This window comes from Neopsephotus bourkii, unplaced genomic scaffold (genome assembly GCF_033783945.1).
Source record: "Neopsephotus bourkii isolate Nb327-2 ecotype Australia unplaced genomic scaffold, CSIRO-AGI_Nbou_v1 NB_1248, whole genome shotgun sequence".
NCBI classification, from domain to species: domain Eukaryota; kingdom Metazoa; phylum Chordata; class Aves; order Psittaciformes; family Psittacidae; genus Neopsephotus; species Neopsephotus bourkii.
In genome coordinates this window covers 3,372,444-3,397,230 of record NW_026901733.1, presented here as the reverse complement: position 1 = coordinate 3,397,230, position 24,787 = coordinate 3,372,444, and the positions used below count along the sequence as shown (strand labels likewise).

Below are 24,787 nucleotides of genomic sequence, written 5' to 3'. Positions count from 1 at the left end.
TATTTAGCAGTTTTCTCACAGAATAATTCTAATTCTGCACATTAAAAATAGGGTCTATAGCCAGGCTTTTTCAAATGTGAGCCAGCTAAATCTATATTTAGGTGTCTAAATGGGAAACCTACTTTAGGGTGGTGAACCACCAACAGAATATGCAGGTGTTCAGCATCACTGAGAAGTAGGCCACCTATAGGGGTGTGTAAAGAAGATCATACACAGCCCATCTTGATAATATTAGCACTGAGTTGTGTTTCAGGCTTTGTTATCAGCACCAGTGGAATATAAACAAAGTGTGGGAAATAAGATGTTCATTTCCTTCATAACATTATTTCCTACTTCTACCTGAATGCTTTTAAAATAAAAAGACATTTTTTACATGAGATTAATTTCCCATGAATTCTGGAATATTTCCTACTCTTCTTTGTCTATAGGACAAAAAATGCTCATTACAACCCCAAGTCAATACAATCTGTGCAAAGTCATGTAGATTGTCTTGAAATGCTGCCATATTGAACATACTGAATATTCTGAATATTTTTATAAATGCTAAATATCCCAATATATCCATGATTAAACTTGCTTATCCCCAATGAATATGTATCTTAATTTGGAATACACCAAGCAGCATCCAAAGACCTGATTTAGTAGGCATGAATTCGAGGAGTGCACTCCCAATTGCATATACATGGCAAGACAAAAGCTGGCTCCTTTTCAGAACGGTTCCTGTGACTGTGTGTACCTCAGAGCTGCTGCAGCTCTCAAAGCAAACCTCTCCTAAAACATGGGGTCATTTCAGAGATACTGCCTGGTGCTGCAGCATTGCAGCTGGAAGCCCAATTCCCAAGTGACCCTCCAGCCTGCTTCTACAAAATGGTGACAGCAGTCATAGCAGTCTTGAAAAATTCCTTGCTTTTAATTTCTGTGTTTTTAAAAGCATGCAAGAGCTTGGCCTGCTTTAGGAATGTAGTTTATCCTCTATCAGTGCTGTGTCAAAAAATATGCTCTGAAAATTTTAAAGGACAAGTAATTGGGTGTTCAAAAGGCATGTTTTATTGATTAGCAGCAAGGAAGAGTTCTGTCTCATTGAGAGCTGTGTGAAGGATATTTGCAGTGCTGGAACTGGAGACATGAGGTTCCCTGCCTTTTGTGCAAGTGAAACAAGCAAAAACCCCAGAACTTCAAAACGCCCTCTCTGGAAACATACCTTTTTACTCACAGAAAATCAATTTAAAGCTATAGCCCAGGAAAATTGGAACAGGTAGTATCATGGATATCTCTGGCTGAAGCTTTTTTCATGCCAGAAGGCGGTAATGATTGTTTTCTGTGAAACAGCTTTGGACACCACAGTTCTTGAGCCTCATTCGGTGACAGGAGTAAACCACCTTCATTAAGGAGTGTGTAAGCCTTAATTTTCTCCACTGCAAGTATTCTGAAATAGTACTTGAAGTGTTCAGTACTTGAGATAGCATAGAGTTTGGGGGATAGGCAGATCGGAAAGAGCTAACAAGAAAACGCTGTGTGTATGTACACCACATATACATTGCAAGGGAGCTTGGGAGAAAGGCTGGGGGCATCTGTTACCTCTACTGTTTTTACAGTCCAGCATCACTGCAGCCCTCCTTGTCCTAAAGCAACTTCGGAGAGAAAGGGAAGAGAAAAAAAAAAAAGTAAATAAAATCCCCAAACATATTGAAAAGGTATTTAAACCATTGGTGTCTGAGTTTGGTTGGGTTGTTTCTTTTTTTGCATTTGGAATCCTAGCACTGTCTGTTAGAAGCCTGATTTATGACATTTGTTCATGTGAAATGCCTTGCCCCAGTTCCTTCTAGAGTTTCTTCTGAAGATCATGATTAATAGTTCAGTCCTCATTATTGCAAATGTTATTTTTAAATAGTTATTCTGAGAACAAGAATTCCATTAATCAAAATAATAGATAATGAACAAATAAATGGCAACCTAATTTGTCTCGTTCATACATATGGAGATTATAATGCAAACAATCAAGGAACCATGGAGGCTGCTGTACTGGCATCTCAGTAATATGCATGTGCTGTATGTCCATTAGTTTTGGAGCGTTACAGACAGTATTAGCAGCTGTAGTTCTTGTCCCAACACTTTCCCCTTGCCAGCAAACTGGAGTGGCATCTCTGCTCCAAAGCCATCACTCCAATTTATTTCGATGTCGTGCAGTAATCTGTCTCTAATATATTGACGTGCACAAACTGCTTTTTCCTGTTAACTGCCGAAAAGCCCTAGAAGTAGGTGTGAAAGCAGCTGAGCTGTTGATATGGAAGCTATAGGTTTCACTTCAAGAACTGCTGCTTTTCTCTTTTAAAATGCTGAAAGTGAAGAAAGCCTCCTTTTTAGAATGGTTATCACTTCAGAAAGAATTCAATCCAGCTATGTCTCAGCTGGTTCAAAACCTGATTGCCTGCTGGGGCTGCTGCAAGTAGAAGGGTGTGTGCCACCGAGTAGGTTTTGGCATTCATGAAGCTCAAGTGCTGTTTCCTTGTGAAACTGGGGGTGCAACCATACATAAGAGGGGCCTAGCCACCCTCGGCTCCTATGTACTTCACTGCCAGGTGGGAGGAAGGATGGATTATCCCTTTCATGGTCCCCATTGCTGTGTGGTCCAGACCTGCAGGATATGCCTCTGTCATCCAGCACCCCACAGGCTATCTGTCCCCAAAAAGTGCCACTAGTTACACCCCTTTCTCCAGTTCTTGCTCAGGGAAACTGAGGCAAGGTGCCTGCCATCCTCTCCCCTCATCCTTCCCTGCTCCCCTGGCTCTGCAAAGCCCTGCTGCACTCCCCATGGACATAGAGCTGGTTTGATACGAGACATTTTAATGACGAATGCCTCCTCCTGGAATTGTGGCTCTGTCTCTCAGGCATGATGCAGCCGTGCAAAAATGTAAAGCATCTCTCTTGGTTTACTGCAGGAAATTCGGCATCCAACTAAGGAAGTTTTATCACATCTCTCATTCTGTTACTGTTTCCTACATTTCAAAAATACTGCAGTCTGTACAGCAGCTTTTTTTTTCTTTAATTTTGTTGCAAATCTTTCCGACTTAAACCAAACTTTGACTGGTAAATGTCATGAATCTCGAGCCAGGTTTAATTAGGAATTTTCTAAATCTATTAACAAAAGAGATGCACTTAATACATTATGTCAACCAGAGCTGGGCTTTCTTTAGCTGTTTCGAGGGCTGCCATAGGCACAGCTTGAAACTTCCTTGGATTTTACATGGGTGCCGTATTTTATGTTGCATTAATTTAAAATGGTCTGTTTCACTTCATCAAGACTTTAGCTTAAGGATAATGCATTTATGTAAGATTAATCTTGCCATGTTGTTTTAGGATCAGGATTGTAAACTGCATTGTTCCGACAGTGATGTTCTAAATGTCATTTTAAAGCTTTTCTCGGGAGCTGCAGGCTCCCGCTTATTCATGATGTTATCTTTAATTTCACTTGATTTTTAGAATATCCCTGCTTTTTTTTCCAACATGGTAATTATTTATGAAAATTGGCAAAAAAGAAATAATAAAAGGAAGATGACAAGGAGGAGAAGAGGAAGCTGCCTTAGCATATGACAGACCTGCAGAAGAATTCAGTTTTTCTTCTTATAGCTGTGACCTCAAATTTCAGCCTTTTTAAAACTCTGATCTAGTTATGAATCCCTTTTGGGTAGCACAGAGTTCTGCTTTTTGGAGGCCTCTTCTTCCCCTCCTTGTCCGCAACCTTTTCTGAACTGCTCCACCAGACATTGCTGCTCTCTCTCCCTAGTCCATCAGGGCCTGTTTATAGGCCCAACACGCTTTAGCTGGAGATGCTTAAAAAAGCTCCACAAACCTCCTGATGCACTGAGCCAAAAGGAGTGTATGTGTTGCTAATACAGGGTAACAAATGCCAGCAGGACTTGCTGGAGGGCTGTGCCTGGGAGAGGAGGCGAGAATGAGCTTTTCCCTGTGTCATCCTTTTTGCAGGGGAGAGACCACGGCGGTGCGGAGGTCACCCACACGCTGCGTCTCCGGAAGGGAACCTAGAGCCCCAGCTGAGGAGCCCCACCGTGGCGGACAGCTCCCCGTTGTCTGCAGAGCAGCCTCCCTCCTTCCCTCCCTCCCTGCCAGCCATCGCCTCGCCCAGAGCCACTGAGCGAGACCGAGACCGGCGCTCTGCGAGGAGGGGGTGCCTCTGTGCTGTTAATCATCTTAAAATAAATGAAGATGCTACACAAGATATATATAAATTGACGTACTAATCAGTCCCAAGGTTCCTTATTTCCTTTGTAATAAACAGTGGAGTTGGCAAGCACTGTGGCAGCACAAGGCATCTGTATTAATCAAGAGAAGTTTGAGACACTGGAAAAATTAAACTTTATGTGATTTGGACAGCATGAAGAAGTTAAGCACTGTAACAAAAACCTCCCTGATGCTCACAATGACTATTTGATACATTTGAAAAACAGCAGTGGATTCGAGGGCTGGAGAAGTATTAATTAATGGAACTGCCACTGCCTGTCATGCTGAAAAGCAAATTAAGGGAAAAAAAAAGAATCAACAACAACAGAGAGAGGAAGAATGGGGGTGCAGGGAAAAGGTGGCGTTTGGTGCTGAGAAAGCAATGCTTGATGAAGGATTAAAGGGACTAAAGAGAAAGACCGTCATTCTGCAATGGTTTGTTTCATTACAGTTTGGGGACCACTTGCATTTCTAGTGCTCTTGCTCTTGACTGCGCACCATTAATAGTATGTGAATATGGAAATTGAAACACTTCCAGAGAAAAGCTTCTATTCTTGCTTAGGAAAAGAAAAGCTAGTCGAACACTAAGAGAAAAAAAAAACAGGCTTCTGTGTTTTACTCTCAGGACCTTTTTTTTTTTTTTTTTTGTTGTAACAGGGCTACTTTCTCCAACCTGATCCCAACAAAGGAAGTCTTCACTTTTTTAGTAGAAACAAGAGAAATAATACATTAAAACACTCAGCTGTCTAACGCCGCTGATCTGTACCTTTAGAAGAGAAGAAGTGTCACTGAGTAACTTGGGGCAGCCCTGGGCCCACAAGGTACTTCCTGTTGCTGCGTTTGGTTCAGCAGGCCAGCTACACTCCGCATCGGGCCCAGCGACGTTTTGGCAAGATGAGGACCTTATTTTGTGGTGGCAGGTTAATGTTCATATAAATGTGTCATGTCTCGTACTTGGTGATCACTGGTGGTGTTAGGAAAAAAAAAGAAGAAAGAAAGAAAAAAAAGCTTTATATACCTCTTCTACCGTAACTCTTTAACTGCAAGTTTTCAAGGTGGGGTTGTGGCACATAACAGGTTGTTAAACCATGCAGTGTAAGCAATTAAAAGTGTATTCCACAGATATAAATATTTTCTTTTCTTATTGCTGTGACACTATGTGTGATGGTAATATTTCTGAGAGTTTCAGATTTTGCACATATAATTTTATGCATTATCAAAAGTTACTGCTGCCTTGAAAGAAAATGTTCTGTGAAAATTTTTGCAAAAGCTTTACTAGTTTGTTTTTTTTAAATTGTAACATTTTGTAAAGGCAGGAAGCGGATTAAAAAGAAAAAAACAACCTAGCATGCTAAATATATTTTTCAAGAAAGCAATAATTTTACATGTACAGAAATAATGCTAACCTTTAATACAGGTGAGAGCAACAGTTTACTTAATACATTAACGGAATAGTGCTTTTTTTGTAGACATGGGCTTCTGACACAAAGATTTGTTTAAAAAAACAAAAAGCAGAAAAAACCTTGAAGTGTGATCTTTCTGTTCTAACCGTTTTGGGGGGGGGGGTTGCTTTTTTAAAGAACTCTAGTCAGTAATTGGTTCTGGATACTACTTGTTACTTGTTTTAAATTACTTGACAGTTTTTGTTACTTCGCAACACTTGCAACAATGCAAATTAACTTTCTTACCTATTTTTTTTTTAAACTAGTTTTTCCTCATGCGATTACACCAGACGTGTACCAGAATCCTCTGTAAGTCTCGGTGTAGTTAGGAATGTCTGTGCAAGTACTTTCAAGTGACTGTAATTAACTGTTCTGTGAAGTTACTTTGAGGGAGGTCGCATAGACACATTCCATTGTACACCAAAAAAAAAAAAAGGAGAAAAAAAGAAAAACAGAACTATTTTGCTGTGTTGCTTTATGATTATCATTTTGGGTTTGCACTAGCTTGCTCGGTTTGGTTTGGGTTTTTTTCTTTTTGTTTTTGTTTTGTTTCAGTTTTGTTGCTTTTCTGAGTCATATTTTCTGTCAGTGGAAGTAATGGTGACAGTTCAGGACTGTACAAAAGCTAGTTGCTTAGCCTATTTGTTTGTGTTTCAGTTATTAAAAACTCTTCTGTACCCAAAATGGCATGAAAGTACATTTGTAATTCCTCTTTTTTTTTTTTTTTAATGGTATTCTTTTTGGCAAGCAGATCTAGAAAATCTGAGTTAATATTTAGAGCCAAGAGCTTCTTTCTGGAGTTTTTCTTCAGAATCTCTGACAGAGAAACTAGTGCTGTCATTGCCATTACCAGGGTACTAATCAGCAAAGTTTACAATCATAATTTAGCTCCATGAAGAACAAGAGTAGGAAAAATCAGTTTAAATAATTATATGCTGTGTATAGCACAGAAATGAGATTTTCACTTAATTAAACAAGAAATAAGAGTTGGGTGGGGGAAAGCCAACCTTAAAGACCATCTGTTCTCAGAAGCAATCCCGCAATTTCTGTTTTCTTCTTTATCATTGTATTGTATTGATTTGTTATTTTAGTTAGGCCACGGTATTTAAAATGAGTTGTGTTCTTTATTTATTTAGTCAATGGGCTTGGATCAGTTTTTTTAAGCAAGTGATAACTTTTTTTTGGCATGACACACTCCTGTAAAGCCCTTTTATGACTGTTACAGGGACTTTCTACTACCTCTACCAATCTACTGTTTCTTCTCTTTAACAGGTTTTTATGGTGTTGCAAGTCTAATGTAACTTAGACAATAAAGGGTTTGATTATCTACGCTGCAGATTCTCAAGTGTATCTGCCATCTCTCTTTCTCTCTCCCTCACTCTGTTTTTTGTGTGGTTCATTATAGATAAAGTGTAGAAGATCGTCTTTATTACAGCTCAAGTGAAAGAAAGAGCTTCCATGCTGGAGTATTTTTGTATCCTGTGTGTTGTGCACTGACCGAAAGTCGAACTTTGAGAAACTTTTTCCACAGAGCTAATAGGCTACTACCTTACCATCATGCTGTTTGCATTCTTTAAATTCCTTCTGTCAGAAATGCTATGAATAAAGGGGTACACACTGCAAAATGGGAAGCAAGCTAGAAAGCCAAAACAGTTTTAAGTTTTGTATTTCAAACCCACTTTACTATTTCGTAAACCATGAAGCGCTGCCCCCATGCTATGGAAGACTCTGCTTACCTGAGAACAACTAGTTAGGAACTTAATTATCCTTTGGAAAATAGCATCTTCTTAGTGCAAAACAGTGTTCTGCTATTAATTGACTCAGATAAACACCTGCAACTGGAGGGATTGCCAAGTTTTGACATGATGCACCTTTTGTGGTAATCCCTGTAAAGAGATGGAGAAAGCATGTGAAAGATCTGTAAGGGGCCAAGTTTTGACCCTCTGAAATTCATGTAAGTAGACAGAAGGCAGTGCCTGAGAAATGCCAGTGCTGAGGCTGGGACAAAGGAGAAGCAAGGAGTGAAGCAAGAGGTTTAGACCAGAATCACCAAGAGTAGGAAAGTTGCCCAGAATGGCAAAGTCAGCATTTTGAGACAGCAGGGTGATCTGGAGGTGGAGCAGAAACTGCAACCTAACCAGGAGAGGTCTGTGCCTTGCAAAAGGATGCTCAGATAAAAGGGAGGAAGGATGGATACACAGGCAGCTTCTGGGGAGATGGATTGGAAGCTTCAGAAAATAAGCACATAATTTAAACTCTGTGAATCATCTTATTCTGCAAAAATGTTGTTTTGTGAAATGAGCCTGAATGATGTTCTGACAGAAAAGAAGGGGATGCCTTTTTGGATCTTTACTCTCTTGACTGATGGGTGAACCAGAGTTAGGACTGTAATTATGAGTAGTTGAGGCTAGACTGAAGGGTCTCTCCAGTACCTGAGGGATTCTGAAAAGCATATTGCTCTTTCCAAGAAACAAGCAGACTCTGGTTAGCCCTAAGCAGGAAGGGAAAAAAAAAAGGCAGGGAAGAAGGCATAGTGTTTTAAGCAGTTACTGAACTGCAGCAGTCCTTTGAGGATGCTAGAGGGTACATTCAGATAGTATTCTCTAATACAGAATATTTTAAGATGTCTCATAGAATGTTGGGTAAAAGAGCTGGGGATGCTCAAAGCTGTTAAGAAAAAAAGTCCAATATTAAAATGGCTTCAGACACTTGGCTCTATCCTTTGTGAAACCCTTTGCATCTCAAATTTAAGTTGTGGATCATGGTACAGACAGCTTGATTTGTTTGTTCCTGTGACATCAGTGTTGTCTACAAAGGTGAGTTACTTGTCAAGAGTTTAGAAAATGTGAGATACCCATGTTCCCTTTCTGTAAGTGAAAATCTCTGCATGCCATATTTCATCATCATCAACTCAAGCACCACAGGAGTCTTGGAAGATTTTTCTAAGCAGAGAAAAATGATTTACTTATCTTCTAAATATTCGTTGTTCTGGTGTGACACAAAATAAAAGGGACACTGGCCCTCCAGTTCATCTGACTCCCAGAATTCAACTGACTTTTCTGGGACAGGGCAGCATTATGCCTTGCCTGGGACAATGAAGGAGGCAGCAGTGGCTTTCAAGACCTATGGCTTGCCACAGAGCACTGGAGTGGTGCTGCAGTAAACACATTTCTAATAGGGACCTCTCTTGGCAAAGGTAGTTTGCAAACTGCACCATTTCTTTGTTTTATCACAGGTTTTCATGAGAGTCATGTTGATGCTGCTGGGATACTGGGTCTGTTACTCCAGATAGTGGTGGGAGGTCACTGCAGTAGGAGGAGCGTGGACTTAAATGATAACCAGCTTACTGGCCACTGTTTTCCTGAAGTTTTCTTTGTGTTCCTCTCCTCCCTCAGAGAGCACAAATGCAGGTGGTTGGTTGCACCATGGAGGAGGTGACATCCCAGTGGTGGGAAGAGGCAGCTGGAAAGGGTTTATGTTGAGAAGAAGTCTATGTCAGGGCTTGCCCAGTGTCTCATCCTGTCTGCTGGGCTTCCTTCCCCCTGTCTCCTGTCAAATGGCAAATTCATTGTTGTGTGGCTGTGTTCCCAATAATTCACAGAAGCTTGCTGTGGATATGGGAGTGATTGTTTGTTGTCCAAGGGTATTTTTCCTTTCAAATATTGAGAGAGTAGAGCATCCCTGGGCCTCATTGTTAGAGACAATCTGGAGGAAGCCTAGTTAGTGCAGTTGCAACATAAGGCACCTTTTCTATCTGTAGAATGGTAGGTCTACCGGCAGGCTCTAAGGGCTCGAAGTGAGGGAATTCGTGGGAATTTGGTAACTAGAAAGTAGAAGTGTATGGAAATGTGCTCAGGTTTTACAGCACCTGTGCGATGGGGGCAGCCCAGGAGCCGCAAGCTTTTTTAGCTGGGAGGATGTTCCAGGCTTTCTTGGAGGACTCTGCATGTGATGAGTGGCTTGACTTGGACTCTGGGTTGTGACTTCTGGAAAGACTCACTGCAGCTGTCCACCCTTTGCAAGTAAGGGATCCTAGCGCCTGGCCAGGGGTTATTTATGGCAAAAGTGACATCCAAGAAGCCTGCGGGAACTTCCTGAGCTAGACTGAGTGCAGTGCTAGGGCTAAATCCAAGCAGGCCCAAGTGGAATGGCAATGAATTCACCAAAGGCCACAAGGATGATTGGGGCCTGGAGCACCTCCTGTATGAAGATTGGCTGAGAAAGTTGGGGCTGTTCAGCCTGGAGCAGAGAAGGCTGCGTGGAGACCTCATAGCAGCCTTCCAGTATCTGAAGGGGGCTTATGAGGGTGCTGGGGAGGGACTTTTTAAAAGGGCATGTAGTGATAGGACAAGGGGGAATGGGTTTAAAGTGGCACAGGGGAGATTTAGATTAGACATTAGGAAGGAATTTTCCTTTGAGAGCAGTGAGACACTGGCACAGGTTGCCCAGGAAGCTGTGGCTGCCCCATCCCTGGAAGTTTTAGCACTTTCAGGGTTAGAAACATGTAAGGAGTTCCCTGCAAGGCTACTTAGGTTATTTTAATTTTGCCCCTACTGACAGAACATGATGTGAGGAATTACATGGCTTTTAAGGTGAGGCAAGTAGAAGGGGAATGGTCCAAGTGGCAGCAGTGTTGCTGTCCTAAACACCTACTTTTTCAGAGTGTGACATTAAATTACTTGGTAACTGAGTTCATTCTGCTTTGCATTTGTTCCGTTAAATAAACGGGGACTTTAAAACGAGGCACAGCTGGAGGCACCATTAAACCTACCTGAGTTTTGCTTCTCAAGTTGTATTTTCCGAGTATTTTGCAGAGCGCGAGTCTTTGAGAGGTTTTAGAAAACCTAGAAAAACTTTCTGACAAATTATTTTGACTGTATCCAGAATTACAGTGTTTCAGGAATTTGAACTTGCAAGAAACAGGTGAGTGCTGAGGTGGCATAGGAAGAAGCACCAAGGCTGTAAACCTACCTAGGTGTTGATTTAGCCATTTTATAACTGAGGCTAGTTTGGTAAATGTGACTCCAGGGAGTACAGGTGCCTCTTAGGGCCTCCTCTGACCATTTTTCGTACTACTTGTGGCAGAGTGATTTTGTTTGTAAGGTTACAGTTTCCTTCATTATATGAAGGGCCTCTTCAGTCGCTGTCTGTCTGTGCTGGGCACCGTACGGTAAGAGATATTTCCTGATGCAGAAGCTGCATGCGGGTTGCCATGCAGAAGTGACTCTGACCTGGGCTTAAGGGCAAATTAACCTTCTGCCCACCTCGCTTACCTGCTTGAATGCCTTTAAGCTGCCTCTGAGGCAAACTAGTTACTGGTTTGAGAAGCAAGGTGCGATGCACAGTGCTCTAAAGGCATTACCTGCCATGGGGATGCGTCCTGTCACCCTTGGTTTCATCAGTCAATCTGTCCTGAGCATCTGCTCTTAACATAGCCAAAATGTGAAACAAATAATGCTGGCTGGGTGGTGGACAAGGTCAGGCAGGATGTGTGAGCAGTCTGGCTTCAGGCTGAGCCCAGGCAAGTTAGATGTGAGAGAGCAGGATTTCACAGCTCAGGTAAATGCATAGGTGTGTAGAAAGGCTATGGAAGATCCTCACCTCTCAGCACCTTGCACAGTATGCAGGAAGTGCATAAAGGACATGGCGATGGGCTCCACTGGGCTGGTACAAAGGAAGAGCATTTGCTCACTGCCCTACAGCATTCATAAAGAAAGACATGTCCTTCTTAGGCTTCCAAAGGATGCTAGGGGTTTATGGAAGCACAAGAACTTGACAGTCTTAACCTGCCTAGGTACATGGAAAGCTTGATACTTCACCATTTCTATAGAAATCCTTTAATTGTTTAATTGTTTTTAATTGTCTGTCCACGAGTCTGTATTGCTTTGGTACCATTGGAAGGATGTGAGCTATTTCTTAGAAGAAACTGAAAGCCTTTGGAGGTCTCTCCATCCTTCACCAACGTGGAAAAAGGGCAAACTGTCTTCTCCCACCTGTGTGCATTTGAAGCAACTACATTAACATCAGTGGGATTTTTGTGTATTTGCATGGCTACATGGTAAGGACAAATTTGACCTCTAGTCAGTGATGTACAGACACTTGGTATATGCCTCTGTGCATTGTTATTTTATGAAGGGAAGTGGTTAGAGCAGGGGTTGCAGAATGATCACAAAATGATCCTGTTCCCTACATACATCTGAATAAACTTCTGACACCAGTCCTAAAGCCAAGCTCCAGTTAGGAGATTATTGTGAAGCTGATGTCATATGTTAGCTCATGATGTTTTAGCTGAAGTTTCTTCTTTTGGCAAGAAATGCATCTTCAGAAAAAAAAATATCAAAAAACCCACCCCAAACCCAACAAAAACCTTGCAATAAAATAGCCTCAGAAGATGGAGGTAAACAGGTGTAGTTGTCCCAGTGAATCAATTGCGAAGAAGTAATTGCAAAATGATACTTAATATACTTTAAAAGTTTTGGCTTTAGTATGGAAATGATGCCAGTTGAACTGAAAGCAATACTATCTACGTGGGAAAGTGGCATTGAAATAGGCTTTCTTTCTGCTGCCTTTTGTCAATAAGAGAGGCTTGAATTATGCATTAGCAAGCTATAGAGTTATGGAAGATAATACAGCAAGGTTATGAACTCAGAACAAAAGAAGTGGAAACTAGGTTCAACTCGGTAATATATCACTTGGAACATATATAAATGGTTATAATGCTTTGCACATTATGAAGACAGTAGTCATGTATTTAAATGAGAGCAGAGCTATTGCTTCAAGATTTTCTTCTAATATTAATTTGAGCATTGTAATTAGTTCCTCTTGGGAAGCCTTGCAATGTTCAGTATGTTTAGAGCTTTGTGGAATATTCTAGAAAATGACTTTTAAGTAGGTATAGTTGAGATGTCGGATTTTACATAGATACCAATTTGTATTCACATAGATGAAATTCTGAATCACCAGCTGTGAACAGTCATCTCTTGAAATGGGAGTGATCTTTGGACAGAGAAGGCCAAAGCAATACTAATCCTAAATACCAAGTATTTGGAGGAGAAACCATAAGCAAAGAATTATTCACAGCATTTTATTTTTTTCTAACATCATTATTTTTTTTTTTTACGATGTGCTTTGCTCCTTAAACTGATGAAGAGAAAGGGAAGCAAAATCCTTTGTCTAATTGATTTGCTATCTGCTGATAGTTTGGAAATGGCACATTCCTGCAAAGCCTTTCACCCAAGTGGTGTCCAGCCACTGTTACCTGCTGGATGCTGGTGCTCCTCCTGACCTCAGTGTCCACCCCAGCCCACAAGATCTTGTCCACCCCTGGCTGTGCAGGTACTCATCTGCAGCACTGAGGGAAACAAAGTCTGCACTGAGCCTGACTTCAGCATCCCAGGTTTATCCATCATGTTCTGTGTGTATGTACAAGAGGCACATTTTTCCCAGGTCAGTTGTGTTTGGAGCCAGGGCACTTGCTTTCCAGTTTTCCAAGACAGAGCAGCATGGGGTGAGATAGAGCTGCTGTTGCAACATCGTGTTTCCCAGTGATCAATGGGATGATTCAGTTCGTGCTTCTCTGGGCCCCAGGGCCCAGGATGATGCTGAGAGGTTTTGCTATGTGGGCTCTGAGACCCTTGGCTGCCCCACCATGAGTAGTGCCTGGGCTTGGGCAGACGCTGACGCTGGGTCCACTCAAGTCCATCTTGTACCCACGTGAAGCCAATTTGCTTCATAGTCAATGTGGAGCAGGGAGGGTGCTGCAAGCCTGCTGAGATCCTGCCTTTCTCTTTCTTGCTCAGCTTTGGAGGCAGGTAGGAACCTGGCTCCTCAGTCCCCCATGCTGGGCTGCAGCCACCGCCAGTCCTCAGTGCCACTGCCCATGGGTGCATGCACTTCTGCTGGGGTTGTCTGCCCTCCTCCTGCAGCGCAGGGGAAAATGCATGTTTTTGTTGCTTTTGCCAATAATGCACTTAAATTATTGTTTTGTTGTTGGTTTTGGTTTGGGGTTGAGTTTTTTTTCAATAGGATTTTGGGCAAAGATCAAGTAGAGAAAAGTTAACTACAACAGTTTTGGTTTGTTTGTTTGTTTTTTTAAAGAGAATTATGGATTTTGAAAACAAGGTCTTCCAATGGCTGACGCTGTTTACTAAATCAATGAGAGCCATCTGATGTGCACTCACAGTTCCCTGAGCTGTATCATTAAACAAGTGTAAGTTAACCAACCTTTAGTCCACTGTTATTTGCTTTTAATCACAGCTGAGGAGCTGCTTAAGAAAGGTCTTGGGAAAAGCAAACCATTTCTTGAAGAGAGGAATGGGGAGTCCAAGGTAAGCATTTACCAGTTGCCAAAAATCTTTAGATCCATTTAGTGTCTCATTATTTGGTGAATAAACCACCTGGCATTGCTTAGAAAAACATCAGTATAATTCCTTTCCAAGACAGGCCTAATTGTATAGCAGTGTGTGGTCATTATTTTCTTCCACATCCAATCTGACACTGGGAGCACATGCCATATAGTTTCATTCTCTTTTCGTTTCAAAAGCAATGTCCTTAAAAAATGAATAATTGTGGGGAAATGGTACTATGTTTGGCTACTCACACTGTCTTGCTTAAGAAAGGTTCCAGCTGAACCATTACAAAAGAAGTAAAAATACACACACTTGCCCCAGCATTATTGTGCTCTGCAATAAATGGTTATGATGAGGAAAACAGAGGAGACTTTGATTTTGTCTTTTGTGTGGTTGCTTTTTGGGTTCATAGATGAGGGCTCCATTGTCTTCAACTAGTCATCAAGAAACCTCTCATTTTCTTTCTCCTTGTTACATGCACTCCCATGCACATAATCATGAAGATTGTGGTTCTTAGTTATGAGAGGAGAGTTAATTCCTAATTTTTGATCATTCTTATTACCTGCAAATTCTGGAAACTGGTTCTGAAGAGCATTTGGTGGGAGCTGGCTGGGATGTCGCAAGAATATATGTGCAGTTCTTTATTTACTTGAGGGACTGCTGCACACTGCCCTGGGCATGGAGGCTTTTTAGATTTGGGTTTCACTCCTGAGCATATGGTGCACTGCCAGTAATTAAGCCTGACAGTCATGGATGCATGGATCACATTGGGCGAGTGACTCCCACTTGGAAGAAACAGCATCTTGGGGCCACCTAGGGTAAGAAGTAAATGCATCCCTACCCTTATTGTATAACCAGTGCCAGTGAAGAGCAGAGCAGGGCCGAGTTGTCAGGTGCTGATGTCATGCAGGTATGAAGGTCACCACTTCATCTACTCTTCTTATGCCTGTCTCCTTGTTGTTGAGGTGTAGCTCCCACCAGTTACCTATTAGGGAGAGCTGGAGAATTGTGACCTGTGGGGGGTTGATGGCGGCTTCCTGACTACTGCTAGGTGCTGTGGTACACCATGTCCTCTGGAGCTTGGAATGGATGTGGAATACAAAGCATGAGAACATACAGCCTATGTGACCTTGGGATGCACTGTCTTTTGTGCCAGTGTCCATCCATGAAAGACTGGGGCTAATTTTTTTGCTACACAGCCTGAATCATGTTACAGTTTTCATAAGATTTTTAGAATTTTCGAACTTTGTTTTCTAATTTAATTCTCAGTTTCACAGAAGTCATGTTTTGTCCATAACGCAGATTAAAAAAAAGGAACATAGAAATAGTTTCTGGGTAAAAAGTAGTTCATAACTTAGGTGGTTTAAGACCAGTTTCTGATCTCCTGTAGGCTGAGGTAAAAAGCTGCTGCTGCTTTCCATAAAGGTAGGAGCCTGTCCTTGCTCTTCATTTCCAGTACTTATTATTTTTGCCACATCCATATTTTTATATTTTGCTTTTGGAAGACAGAGGGACAGAATGATACTCCCTTCCCTCTGATCTTGCTGTGATTATGCAGCATAAATCTCCCTTTATAATCTTATCACTGGGCAATTCAGTTATTTTAAATGTGAGCCTTCTTGCACATTAATCAGTTCATCTTCAGGTTTTTAAAAGCACTATTTCATAATTCTGCACATCCCAATTGCTTCTGAGTGTCCAGCCCAGCTCTGCCTTCACTTATCCCCGTCTCCTTCCTTTCTGACAAGGCAGGCTCGCTCTCTCGCTCACAGTCTTTGCATTCCTTCCAAGTTGATGCACATAGTCATTTGTAATCAAGGCTGTAAATTGTATTTAAAGCTGTACTGCACTATCCATGGATATTTGAATCATAAATGAGAGTATTGTCCTGCCTGTACTCTCACTTATCCTTTCAGCCGTAATAGATCCTTTCATTTGTGCTCAATTAGCTTTTCCACTCCTGCATTCAGATGCTGAAAGTTTCCACTCTTTTCTTCAGGTCTTGAACGCTGATGGTGTGTCCACGTTCGCCTCTACCCCATAATTTGCTTAGTTCTTTTGTGCCACAGATTTCACTGACTATGGTTTGTTTGTTTTGAGAAATCCAAAACACCATGACTATATTGTGCTGTAATATAAAAATGTTCCCTTTAATTATTGCTGGGGTGCCACAGCTCCGGGATGGACCTCTTTGGTGTCTGGGCTTTTATGTCTCCAGGTTGAACATAACCAGAATTTTGGGTCATTGGGGTTTTTTTATTCTGATAGAGCAGCGAGCCAAGTCACAGCAATCGTGTCACGGCAAGTCATTTTTAGACAAGCAAGTACTCTGTGCAAGTACACAGAGTCCTCTTCCTTTTGCTGCAGCACCCTTATGCTGAGATGGATAATCCAGCCCGCTGCCATTCCCGGCCCCTTTCACTCTGCCCTACCAGTCTGGGGCAGTAAAACCTTGGCAGTGCTGCTGGCTGCTCCTTGTTAGGTGTTACAGCTCCCCTGGGACTTCAGCCTGGTGCAGAATCTATGGCTCCTAATGCTTGTAATGATCTGTCCCACTGCCAGCACAGCCCTTTATGTTCACTGACATCTCCAAAGGTGGAATTATAGTCTTCTTGTGAGTGAATGTTTCCTTTTCCCTTCACGTTTCCACCCCCAGGTTTTGTTTGTTTTTTTTCTGACTTTGTTTTCTGAGAAGAAAACAAGCAAAACTCAGTGAAAATTAGCCAGCTTCGCTTCCTTCCTTTGTACTACGAATGTGCACGTACCTTTACAGTGTGATCAGACAGGTTTTGTTTCTCCTCTTGTTCCATAAATTAGGACTGATTTTAGTTTTTCTTTTAATTGATGTTCATTTTGGTTTTGAAAGTGTTTTTCTTTAGGGGAATTCTCTTTCCCTTTGAACAAAGCTGGCATATTTAAATAAATGCATATTTTCTGAACCAAGCCCTGGGATAGTGTTGTGGGAGGGTAATTGACGTGTACTTGAAACTAACATCTCAAAGATTATTTTGTGATCATCTTCTAAGGGGAAGACAGCCATGACCTTTCTTTCGAGGACTGTCCATGGATGGAGGGAGAATGTATTTGGATGAATTTTGTCCATAATACTTGTGAAGGTTTCTAGTAGGTTTAAACTGAATACAACAGGAGCTAGTCTCTAGTTTATTTCTCTTGCTATAGACAGACATCCCTGAGTTTCCTTAAATTTCACCCTGAAGTTTTCCTTTCATGGGATACTCTAGCATTAAAAAATAAAATAAGAATATCTGTATCTCTGAAACACTAAATTGAAGAGAGCTTCACTTCGAGTGTAAGTGCACAAAAATCCAGGGAGGAAATGGGGCAAAGACAGCGGAGATGTTAAGGTATTCATCTGGGATGTGAATATGAAAGCAAGCCAGGAAAATACACCAGCTAATAAGACCTTTGTTGACCTGCATTTGGTGGGGAGGATTTAGGGCAAGAGCTCTGTTCCTAAATCTCACCAGTAAGAGATGACAAATCTAAGCAATAAAGAGTATCATGCTTGGGGCTCTACATCAGGGGCACACGGAGTTTGTTGGACAAAACTTTCTAGAACAGTCAACTCTTAACGTTAACTCCTTCATGAACACCAAATGTAACTAGATTGTCCTTTCATATTTAGAGATACCCAAAGTATAAGCCATTTTTTCTTTGTTTCTTTGATTCTTTGCTTCTTTCTTTCTTTCCTCCCAGTTAGAATGAACTAGAAAACTCCCCCAGTCCTCATTTATTTGACACTTTTCATTTGACAGCTCTGAAATGTTTGATTTTTGTGAATCCACAATCTTTATAGATCCCAAAGAGACCTATATAACTAACAAAAACATGGTATAGCTATTCTAAGCCTTTATATATGTATGTATAAAAATCTCAGTCACTATTCTTTCCTGTAGGCACCTTTCTCATTGTGGGACCCTACTCATCTATACAGAAACCCCAATTTGAAATCCTATCATTTCCTCCCAAAAGCAGGGTCAGTCTGTGCCTCTGCTGATATGGATTTTCCACATATATTGACCTTGTGCAGCGTTTCTACTTAGTGAATTAAAATCAGTGGAGAGAGCCAGCCATGTACAAGTCTCAATGGCCTCATTTTATTATATGCACTTTAAGGATAGACTGTTAAGGAGGAACATTGCTTGGATGATGGTGAATAGCAAGTCAGGCAGACAAAGCGCAATGGAATTACTTGGTTCGTAACCTGATCTGCAGATTTCCATGGCTGCAGTCCTGTGCTATCCTCCTTTGTACATCTGTACCCTGCACATATGATTATATCTCATCTCCAGAGTTACTGCCATTTTAATATCACATACTGCAGTCATAGCATCTAATATTGCTATCAATATCTTATTTTTCTTTGGGTTTAGAGTTTCAGGCTCCTGACAGCAGGGAATGAGTGCCCCTTCTCAGTCCAAAAGGTCACCATCCTTTACCATGAGAGAGGTATGCCAACATTGTACTCATTGATGACATCCTAACACACTTCAGAAAGATAGCTTGCTCTGAACACAGTTTTGGATTTCTACATGATACAAATCATGCTGAAATCATGTTTTTAGGAAGGTTGTTAGGAACAACCATGGTTTTAGGAAGGGTCAAATGTGGGAAGAAAAACAAAGTGAGCCATTGCTGATTGCTCTTGTGTTGTTTGAAATCTTGCTTGTGCCTTTTCCTTTTGGTATATGTCCTTTGGGCATCTTCCTACTGGAATTGCCTGGAAGCAAAGCAGAAGTTGTTGGGGTATAAAAATGCCCCTGTTTTGCATTTTCACATTAAAACTGCCAGTATGCTGCAAATGCTAGCTGTCCATTAGCCCCACGCACAGAGGTGTGCTTCTCACTGACCAGGGAGCTCCAGGAGGTCTTGAACCAGAGGTGAGATATGAAGAATGAATTTTTTTCTCTGAGATGAAATGAGACTCTTACTATTATTTTATCATAGTGTTTTGGTATTTAATATACAAGGATTTGACAAAGTGCTACTGTATAATCTTCTAAGACTACCCATTTTGTCCCATAAAATTATTATATCCAGTCTTAAAATGTTAAATGTGTCACTATTAGGGTAGAGTATCATAAAATTCAGTTTATAATACTGAAACTCAAAAATGACACAATGTTATCCATTACATTCCTCGGTAATATTCAACTTTCTTCATTTTTCTTTAATTTTGCATTTTAGTGTAACAAATTGAGATTAAAGCCGCAGCCTCCAGTTCAAGGTCTCTTGGCGGTGAACGGCAGTAAAGTTGCAAGTAAAGTGGTAAGAAAACAAATCACACTGTAATCTAATATTTAATAATGTTTCAGACAGATTACGGAGATTTAAGACCCTGTGTTGTAATCAGCATTGGGTAAGGGCAGTTATTGCAGAGGGAAATTTTCATCTCCTTAAAAATGCAGATCATCAGTGGAAGACTGGAAAGACATGGAAATCTCAGTTTTACACTGAGATTTCTTTCTGGTAGGATTTTTTTAGATTCCCATTGTGCTCCCAGGACACAGAAATCTGTGTTCCATTGTTTGCTTTTAACTGAAGAAATTGTATATTCCTCATGCATTCCCTGTCACCTGTCCCATTGGGGCTGGCATTGCACATCCTTCATCTGGACTTCTACATTGCTGGAACAAATGTAGGGAAAACTTCCCTAAAAATGGAAAAAAAATTCCCAAAATGGGCAGTAAATGCTCTGATGCATTTCTACTTATTTTCTATTTTTTTAAACATGTATCTTTATCCCATATTTTATTTTTTTAACACCAGAATGTAACAGAATTGTATTTTTATTCAGCTCATAAAGGTCTGAACCTCCTTTTGAAAATTTGTTCAACTGACAATGAGCTGATGGCCAAGTTGCACAATAATGCAAGGAGAAAAAGTTACACTTGAGTTAGCGGGGCTTTCTTTGCACGTAATGTACATATCAATTACTTAGTGATGCATTATACAGTATAATCTAATTCAGCATGTCAAACTTTTCAACCCAATTTATAAATTCAGCTGCATCAGCCTCTGCATCATTTACACCAAGTAATTTTTAGCTTCCCTAGAAATCATCTCCTACAGAAAAAAATGGCTAGATTTATTGTATGTGTTATACTCTGGGACCTAGTTTTCTCATTGAGCAAAATGAATGCAGTGAGTTTCACACAGTAGAACTAGATATTGTATTCTGTATGCTGAGCCTTTCTCTTTCTTTTCTCTCTCTCTCTCTTTCTTTCTCTCTTTTTCCCCCCCTCCAATAGAGCTATCCAGTGTTGAATATGTCAGTGTGCCTTGAATGTGCAGTCACATTCTGAGGTATGTCTTTGAACTCTTCAATGGTGCTTTGCATTTCTTTGAGACCTTTTATGGGAAGGAAATAGAGAATTGTGGACTAAAATGCTGTGCGGTTGTCTCATTATTTCTCTTCCATTAAAAAAAAAGGGCATTAGTTTTTGTTAGACAGGGACACCTCCGTTATAGAGTATATTCAGCATCTACTGTGCATGGCTTCATACTGATACTCACAGACAGCATGGGGTATGGTGAACCAATTTAGAAGGCCAAGACAATAGTTCTGTATCTGCTCTGAACAAAGAAATTATCATCTCCAGCTAGCAATAATTTTGACAAAAGAATAAATTGATTTTCAACATACATCTCATTCCTGGCTACTTTTTAAATTTTATTTTTTTTTAAATAGAAAAAGAACCCAAACCCAGAACCTAGAGAAAGATGAAGACTAATAGCAAGTAATCAGAAGATAATAAAGTGTGACCAGAAAAATTAGAAGCTCCCCCGCAGCTCTAATTAAGCTAGTAGGAAGCGTATCTGTGGAAGGATGGCAGAATGGGATCTGTAAATACATTCTCCTATGTAGAGCAGGATTCTGACACCTTTCCTCAGAGAAAGTAAGGGTTTGGTACCAAAATGGTTATAAGCAGCAGCCATTTGAGTGTGAGGTCATAGTACAACATTTGGCATGTTGCAGCTGGAGAAGCTTGTGCCACAACACTTAATATGCAGTGCTTATGCTGCAGTCAACTGCCTCCATATTGCAGAGATGTGAAGTGTGTCACCAGCCAGAGACATATAAATTAAAGGTATTTAAGGAGAAACTTCAGAAAGGATTGTTCTGGCACATAAAGAGGGTAGCCAATCAAAGTTTTGTACAGAGGAGTACTCATAGAGATTGTGTTAATATATTTTATGAGGTTTCTTTGATTATTTTAATTACATTTACATTTTAACACATTTGATTTCTACGTGTGCTAGGCATGAAGAGGAAAGAGGACAGTGAGATAATTGTCCTCGGACTGAGGCAAATTTTTTCCTCATAGTTGTGGGTATATCCTTTGTTCAGTGACTGTGTTTATCTTTTAAGTTGGGGGGGAGCATGGGCTTACCATCTCAGTCAATTCTGCGCTCTAACACCCAGGAAGTGTAATGCATTAAGTTTAATTTATCAAACCTATTTTGCACAAGCCCCTTTGACAGAGACGTTCCACAAGCAGATATCTTTTTATACTGTACTTGGGGCATAGCTTCTGACAGAGATTAGTGTATAACCTGAAGTAAAATTATTGGTGTAAAATACAAGACTGTATACATGGGATTTCATCCAGAACACTCAGCCAAAAGAAATACTGAACGACCGCTAAATCATCCTAATGAGTTAAGTATTGTGTGTGGCTTTGTTATTTTAAGCAAATGCACTCATATTTGTTTCTGGAACTATAAAGGATCAGTCAAGCAAATGTTTCCGTGAAAGGAAAAAAATATATGTATGTTCATAAAACTTACACTGCCTTACTTTCTTGGTGGCAAGGTATTTAAAATAATTGTTCAATGAAAGACTAAACATTTTCTTGGAAAGCACATTTAACTCAAGAATAAGCCATGTAGGGTGACTACTCCACTGTGTAAAATAATAAACTTCATGCTTTCTTTTTCTCTTTTGCCGTTAATACACAGCCACCTTTATAAAAGCCGTATGTTACACAGAACCGGGCGTTTTCATGTGAAAAAAAAAACCCAACCGACAACCTAAACCTAGAAAGAATTAGATTTGCAGGCCTAAGAAAAGCATTTGAGTTATTTCCAGTTTACACTGGGGGTGAGGGAGTGGAGAGAGAGGCAAGGTAAGAAGGAAACAGTACATCTCCGCCTCAGCTCAGTGTTGGGTTGCCAAAACAGGGGCTTTCAGTAGGAACAGACAGAACTGCCTCAGCCTTTGCGCTCCTCCAATTTTCTGTGGGTGTAGGGATTAAGTAACTACTGCAGTTCATACATGAATGGTTTCCCTCCCAGATGTGAAACATCTTCCAGACAGCTTGGCCAGACAGCTTTGGAAACATCTGCTGCTCTCTCTTCCTTCCCCACCTCCTGGTCATCCTGATTGTGATGGATAAAATAACAGGAAAACAAAAGGAGTGATTCCTGGGTATTATCATTGATCACTTTTGAATAGGAGTTGGAAGGTTTTCTATGCATGCTTTGCACTTGTGAGCAGTGAAACAAAGAGGCATCAACAGCACAGTGTTTTCAGGGGGTAACTCTGGTGGGTAACATGCCTTCAGAATGATTCTAGATGGTATGGGGGGCTTCCAGTCAAGGGCCATTGGACACACACCCTGGAGCAGAGATGAGCACAGGAAAACCATCTTCATTATATCAAATCCTGGCTCACTGAGACAGAGAGTTCTTTACTGGTAACATTTAGGGCAGTCACATGTGTGACCCAGTAACTGGGTTGGGGGGTTCTCCCATCAGCTGTATGTTGCTGGAGTCCCCAAGCTGGGACCATCCCACTGCCTGATTTTGAAATGCCACCCACTGTCTCAGCTGCCCATTAATCGAGGATTGTCCTTGTGGAAAATGCTTCAGATGGTCATTTATGGCAACGAGTGAGACTCTCCCTGCTGACTGACGGCTGTAGCCTTTTTCTTAATCTTCACCAAGCAGTCTCAGTCCCAGCAGCACTGGTTTGCTCATACACAGTGTGAAAATACATTGTTCTGTATGGGTTTCCTTGGCTCTCACATCTCCCCTTCAGAAAAACCCCAACCCAACTCAACCCTACCACTTTGGAAGCTATTTCACTGAGCAGTGCTTACAGCTGAAATATTTAAGGCATTTTCACTCTGTGGTACAGAAAGACCAAACCCAGTATTGAACTGAGTGGGTTTTTTTGCTTCTCCTTATAAATCTTTAGTATTTAAAAATCATAAAGAAGCACCGTTTCATTTATGGAATTTTACAAAAAATAATACTTCTCACCTCTCACAGAAAAATATAATCATCTATTTCAGCTAAGTGTTTTACTGGTGCATTTTTTCCAGCTGTAGCCAAAGAAGACCTACTTTGGTGTAGATGTCATGACCCACTTCAAAAGAGCAGAGGCCAATAAACACAGAGAGCATGGTTTCAGTTTTATCATTACAGGCTAAGGCACAGTGTGTCCATTACCAACAGCTGGAAAATGAGACAATGAATTAAAGTGGCATTATTGTGTTTCTCATGGATGGTTTACTGGGAAAGTTCAGGGAGGTGCAGACACTTGTGATAGAGAATGCTCAACAGGGATTTTTCACTTTGTGTCACATGATAGTCTTAAAAAAATTCTGCTAAGAGATGTCAGAGGTGAACTGAACAGCTTGAGTCTAGTGCAAAAATCAATGCACACAAATTGTTTAGGTCCCAGTTCTGCTCTACAGCCTAGAAATTACAAATACATCTATCTGAGAAATCATACCTCTGGTGTTTGTCACCTACTTTGTCTCTGCTGCAGATTTTTGTCTTGAAGTGAGGTCGGTAGATGTTTGCGTAGCTACTTCAACCTCCTCTTTGCAAGAAGGGGGAGAGCAGAATCCTCCCTGGACACAGTATTGTAAGGAGTTTAGGAGATGGTGATTTCCTTTCCTCTATCTCCATTTATTTAACTATGCTAGAACCTGCTCTGTTGAGCAGCTTCACTGTCAGCCTGAGTACAGATACAGATTACACTGTAAGCTGAGTACAGATATGTCTACACAACACTTCTTTCAGGCACAAGCACCCTTGCTGCCCACACACAGGGATGACCAAAAGCCCTGGGGTTACCATGAGCTTGAGCTCACCATCCTCACAGGCAGGTCAGCTCAGCCACTGCTCAGTGTGGCGCTGGTAAACCTGGCCTTTTGGGAGGGCAAGTCCAGCAATGACAGCTCAGATGGAAAGCAGAAAATGCTTGTGTAAGCCAGACAAGTATCATGGAGGCTGCATCTCAAGCCTGCTCTAGTCTCCACACTCCAATGCCTTCTTTAGTGTTACTGTTTTAAGAGAAATCTAACCCTGATTATGTGGCAGGGACCCATTACGTTGACTGTCTGGCGCTAAATACGTTTGCAGTGCAGTTACTTGATTATAAAACATTAGCAGCATTTGCGGTATTGCCATAATAGCTACAGATCCCAGCTACTAACAAGGCCTTACTGTGCCACTCATTTTACAAATCTGGACTAAAAGACAGTCCTTGTCTCTGGGACTGTGAAGTTTCAAGAGAGAGGTGTCTGAGCCCTGAATATAAGCACACAAACTCAGCAACTTGCCTGAAGTCTTAATAGTCAGTCAGAGGGAGAGCCGGGGATAAAAAACATGTTCCCTGAGCCCTGGTCATGCTGTACTCACTTGATCACTTCAGTTTTAAATACATCTGGTGTTTAAAGTGCTGTTTATGACTATCATTCCAAAGGAAGTTGATAAGGTCAA

The 24,787-nt window shown here is 41.1% G+C and overlaps 1 protein-coding gene across 2 annotated transcripts in view; it reads left to right on the top strand.

Moving 5' to 3' along the window:
• Nucleotides 1-7,017, top strand: part of ZNF516 (zinc finger protein 516) — a 102,712-nt gene extending 95,695 nt beyond the window's left edge. Inside the window, exon 5 of one of the 2 annotated variants that reach the window (XM_061364685.1) lies at nucleotides 3,985-7,017. In XM_061364685.1, the coding sequence (XP_061220669.1) occupies nucleotides 3,985-4,259 (275 nt within the window). In that variant the 3' untranslated portion in view covers nucleotides 4,260-7,017. The remainder of the gene's footprint in view (nucleotides 1-3,984) is intronic. The other variant, XM_061364686.1, reaches the window with a different exon arrangement.
• The last annotated feature ends 17,770 nt before the right edge of the window (nucleotides 7,018-24,787 follow it).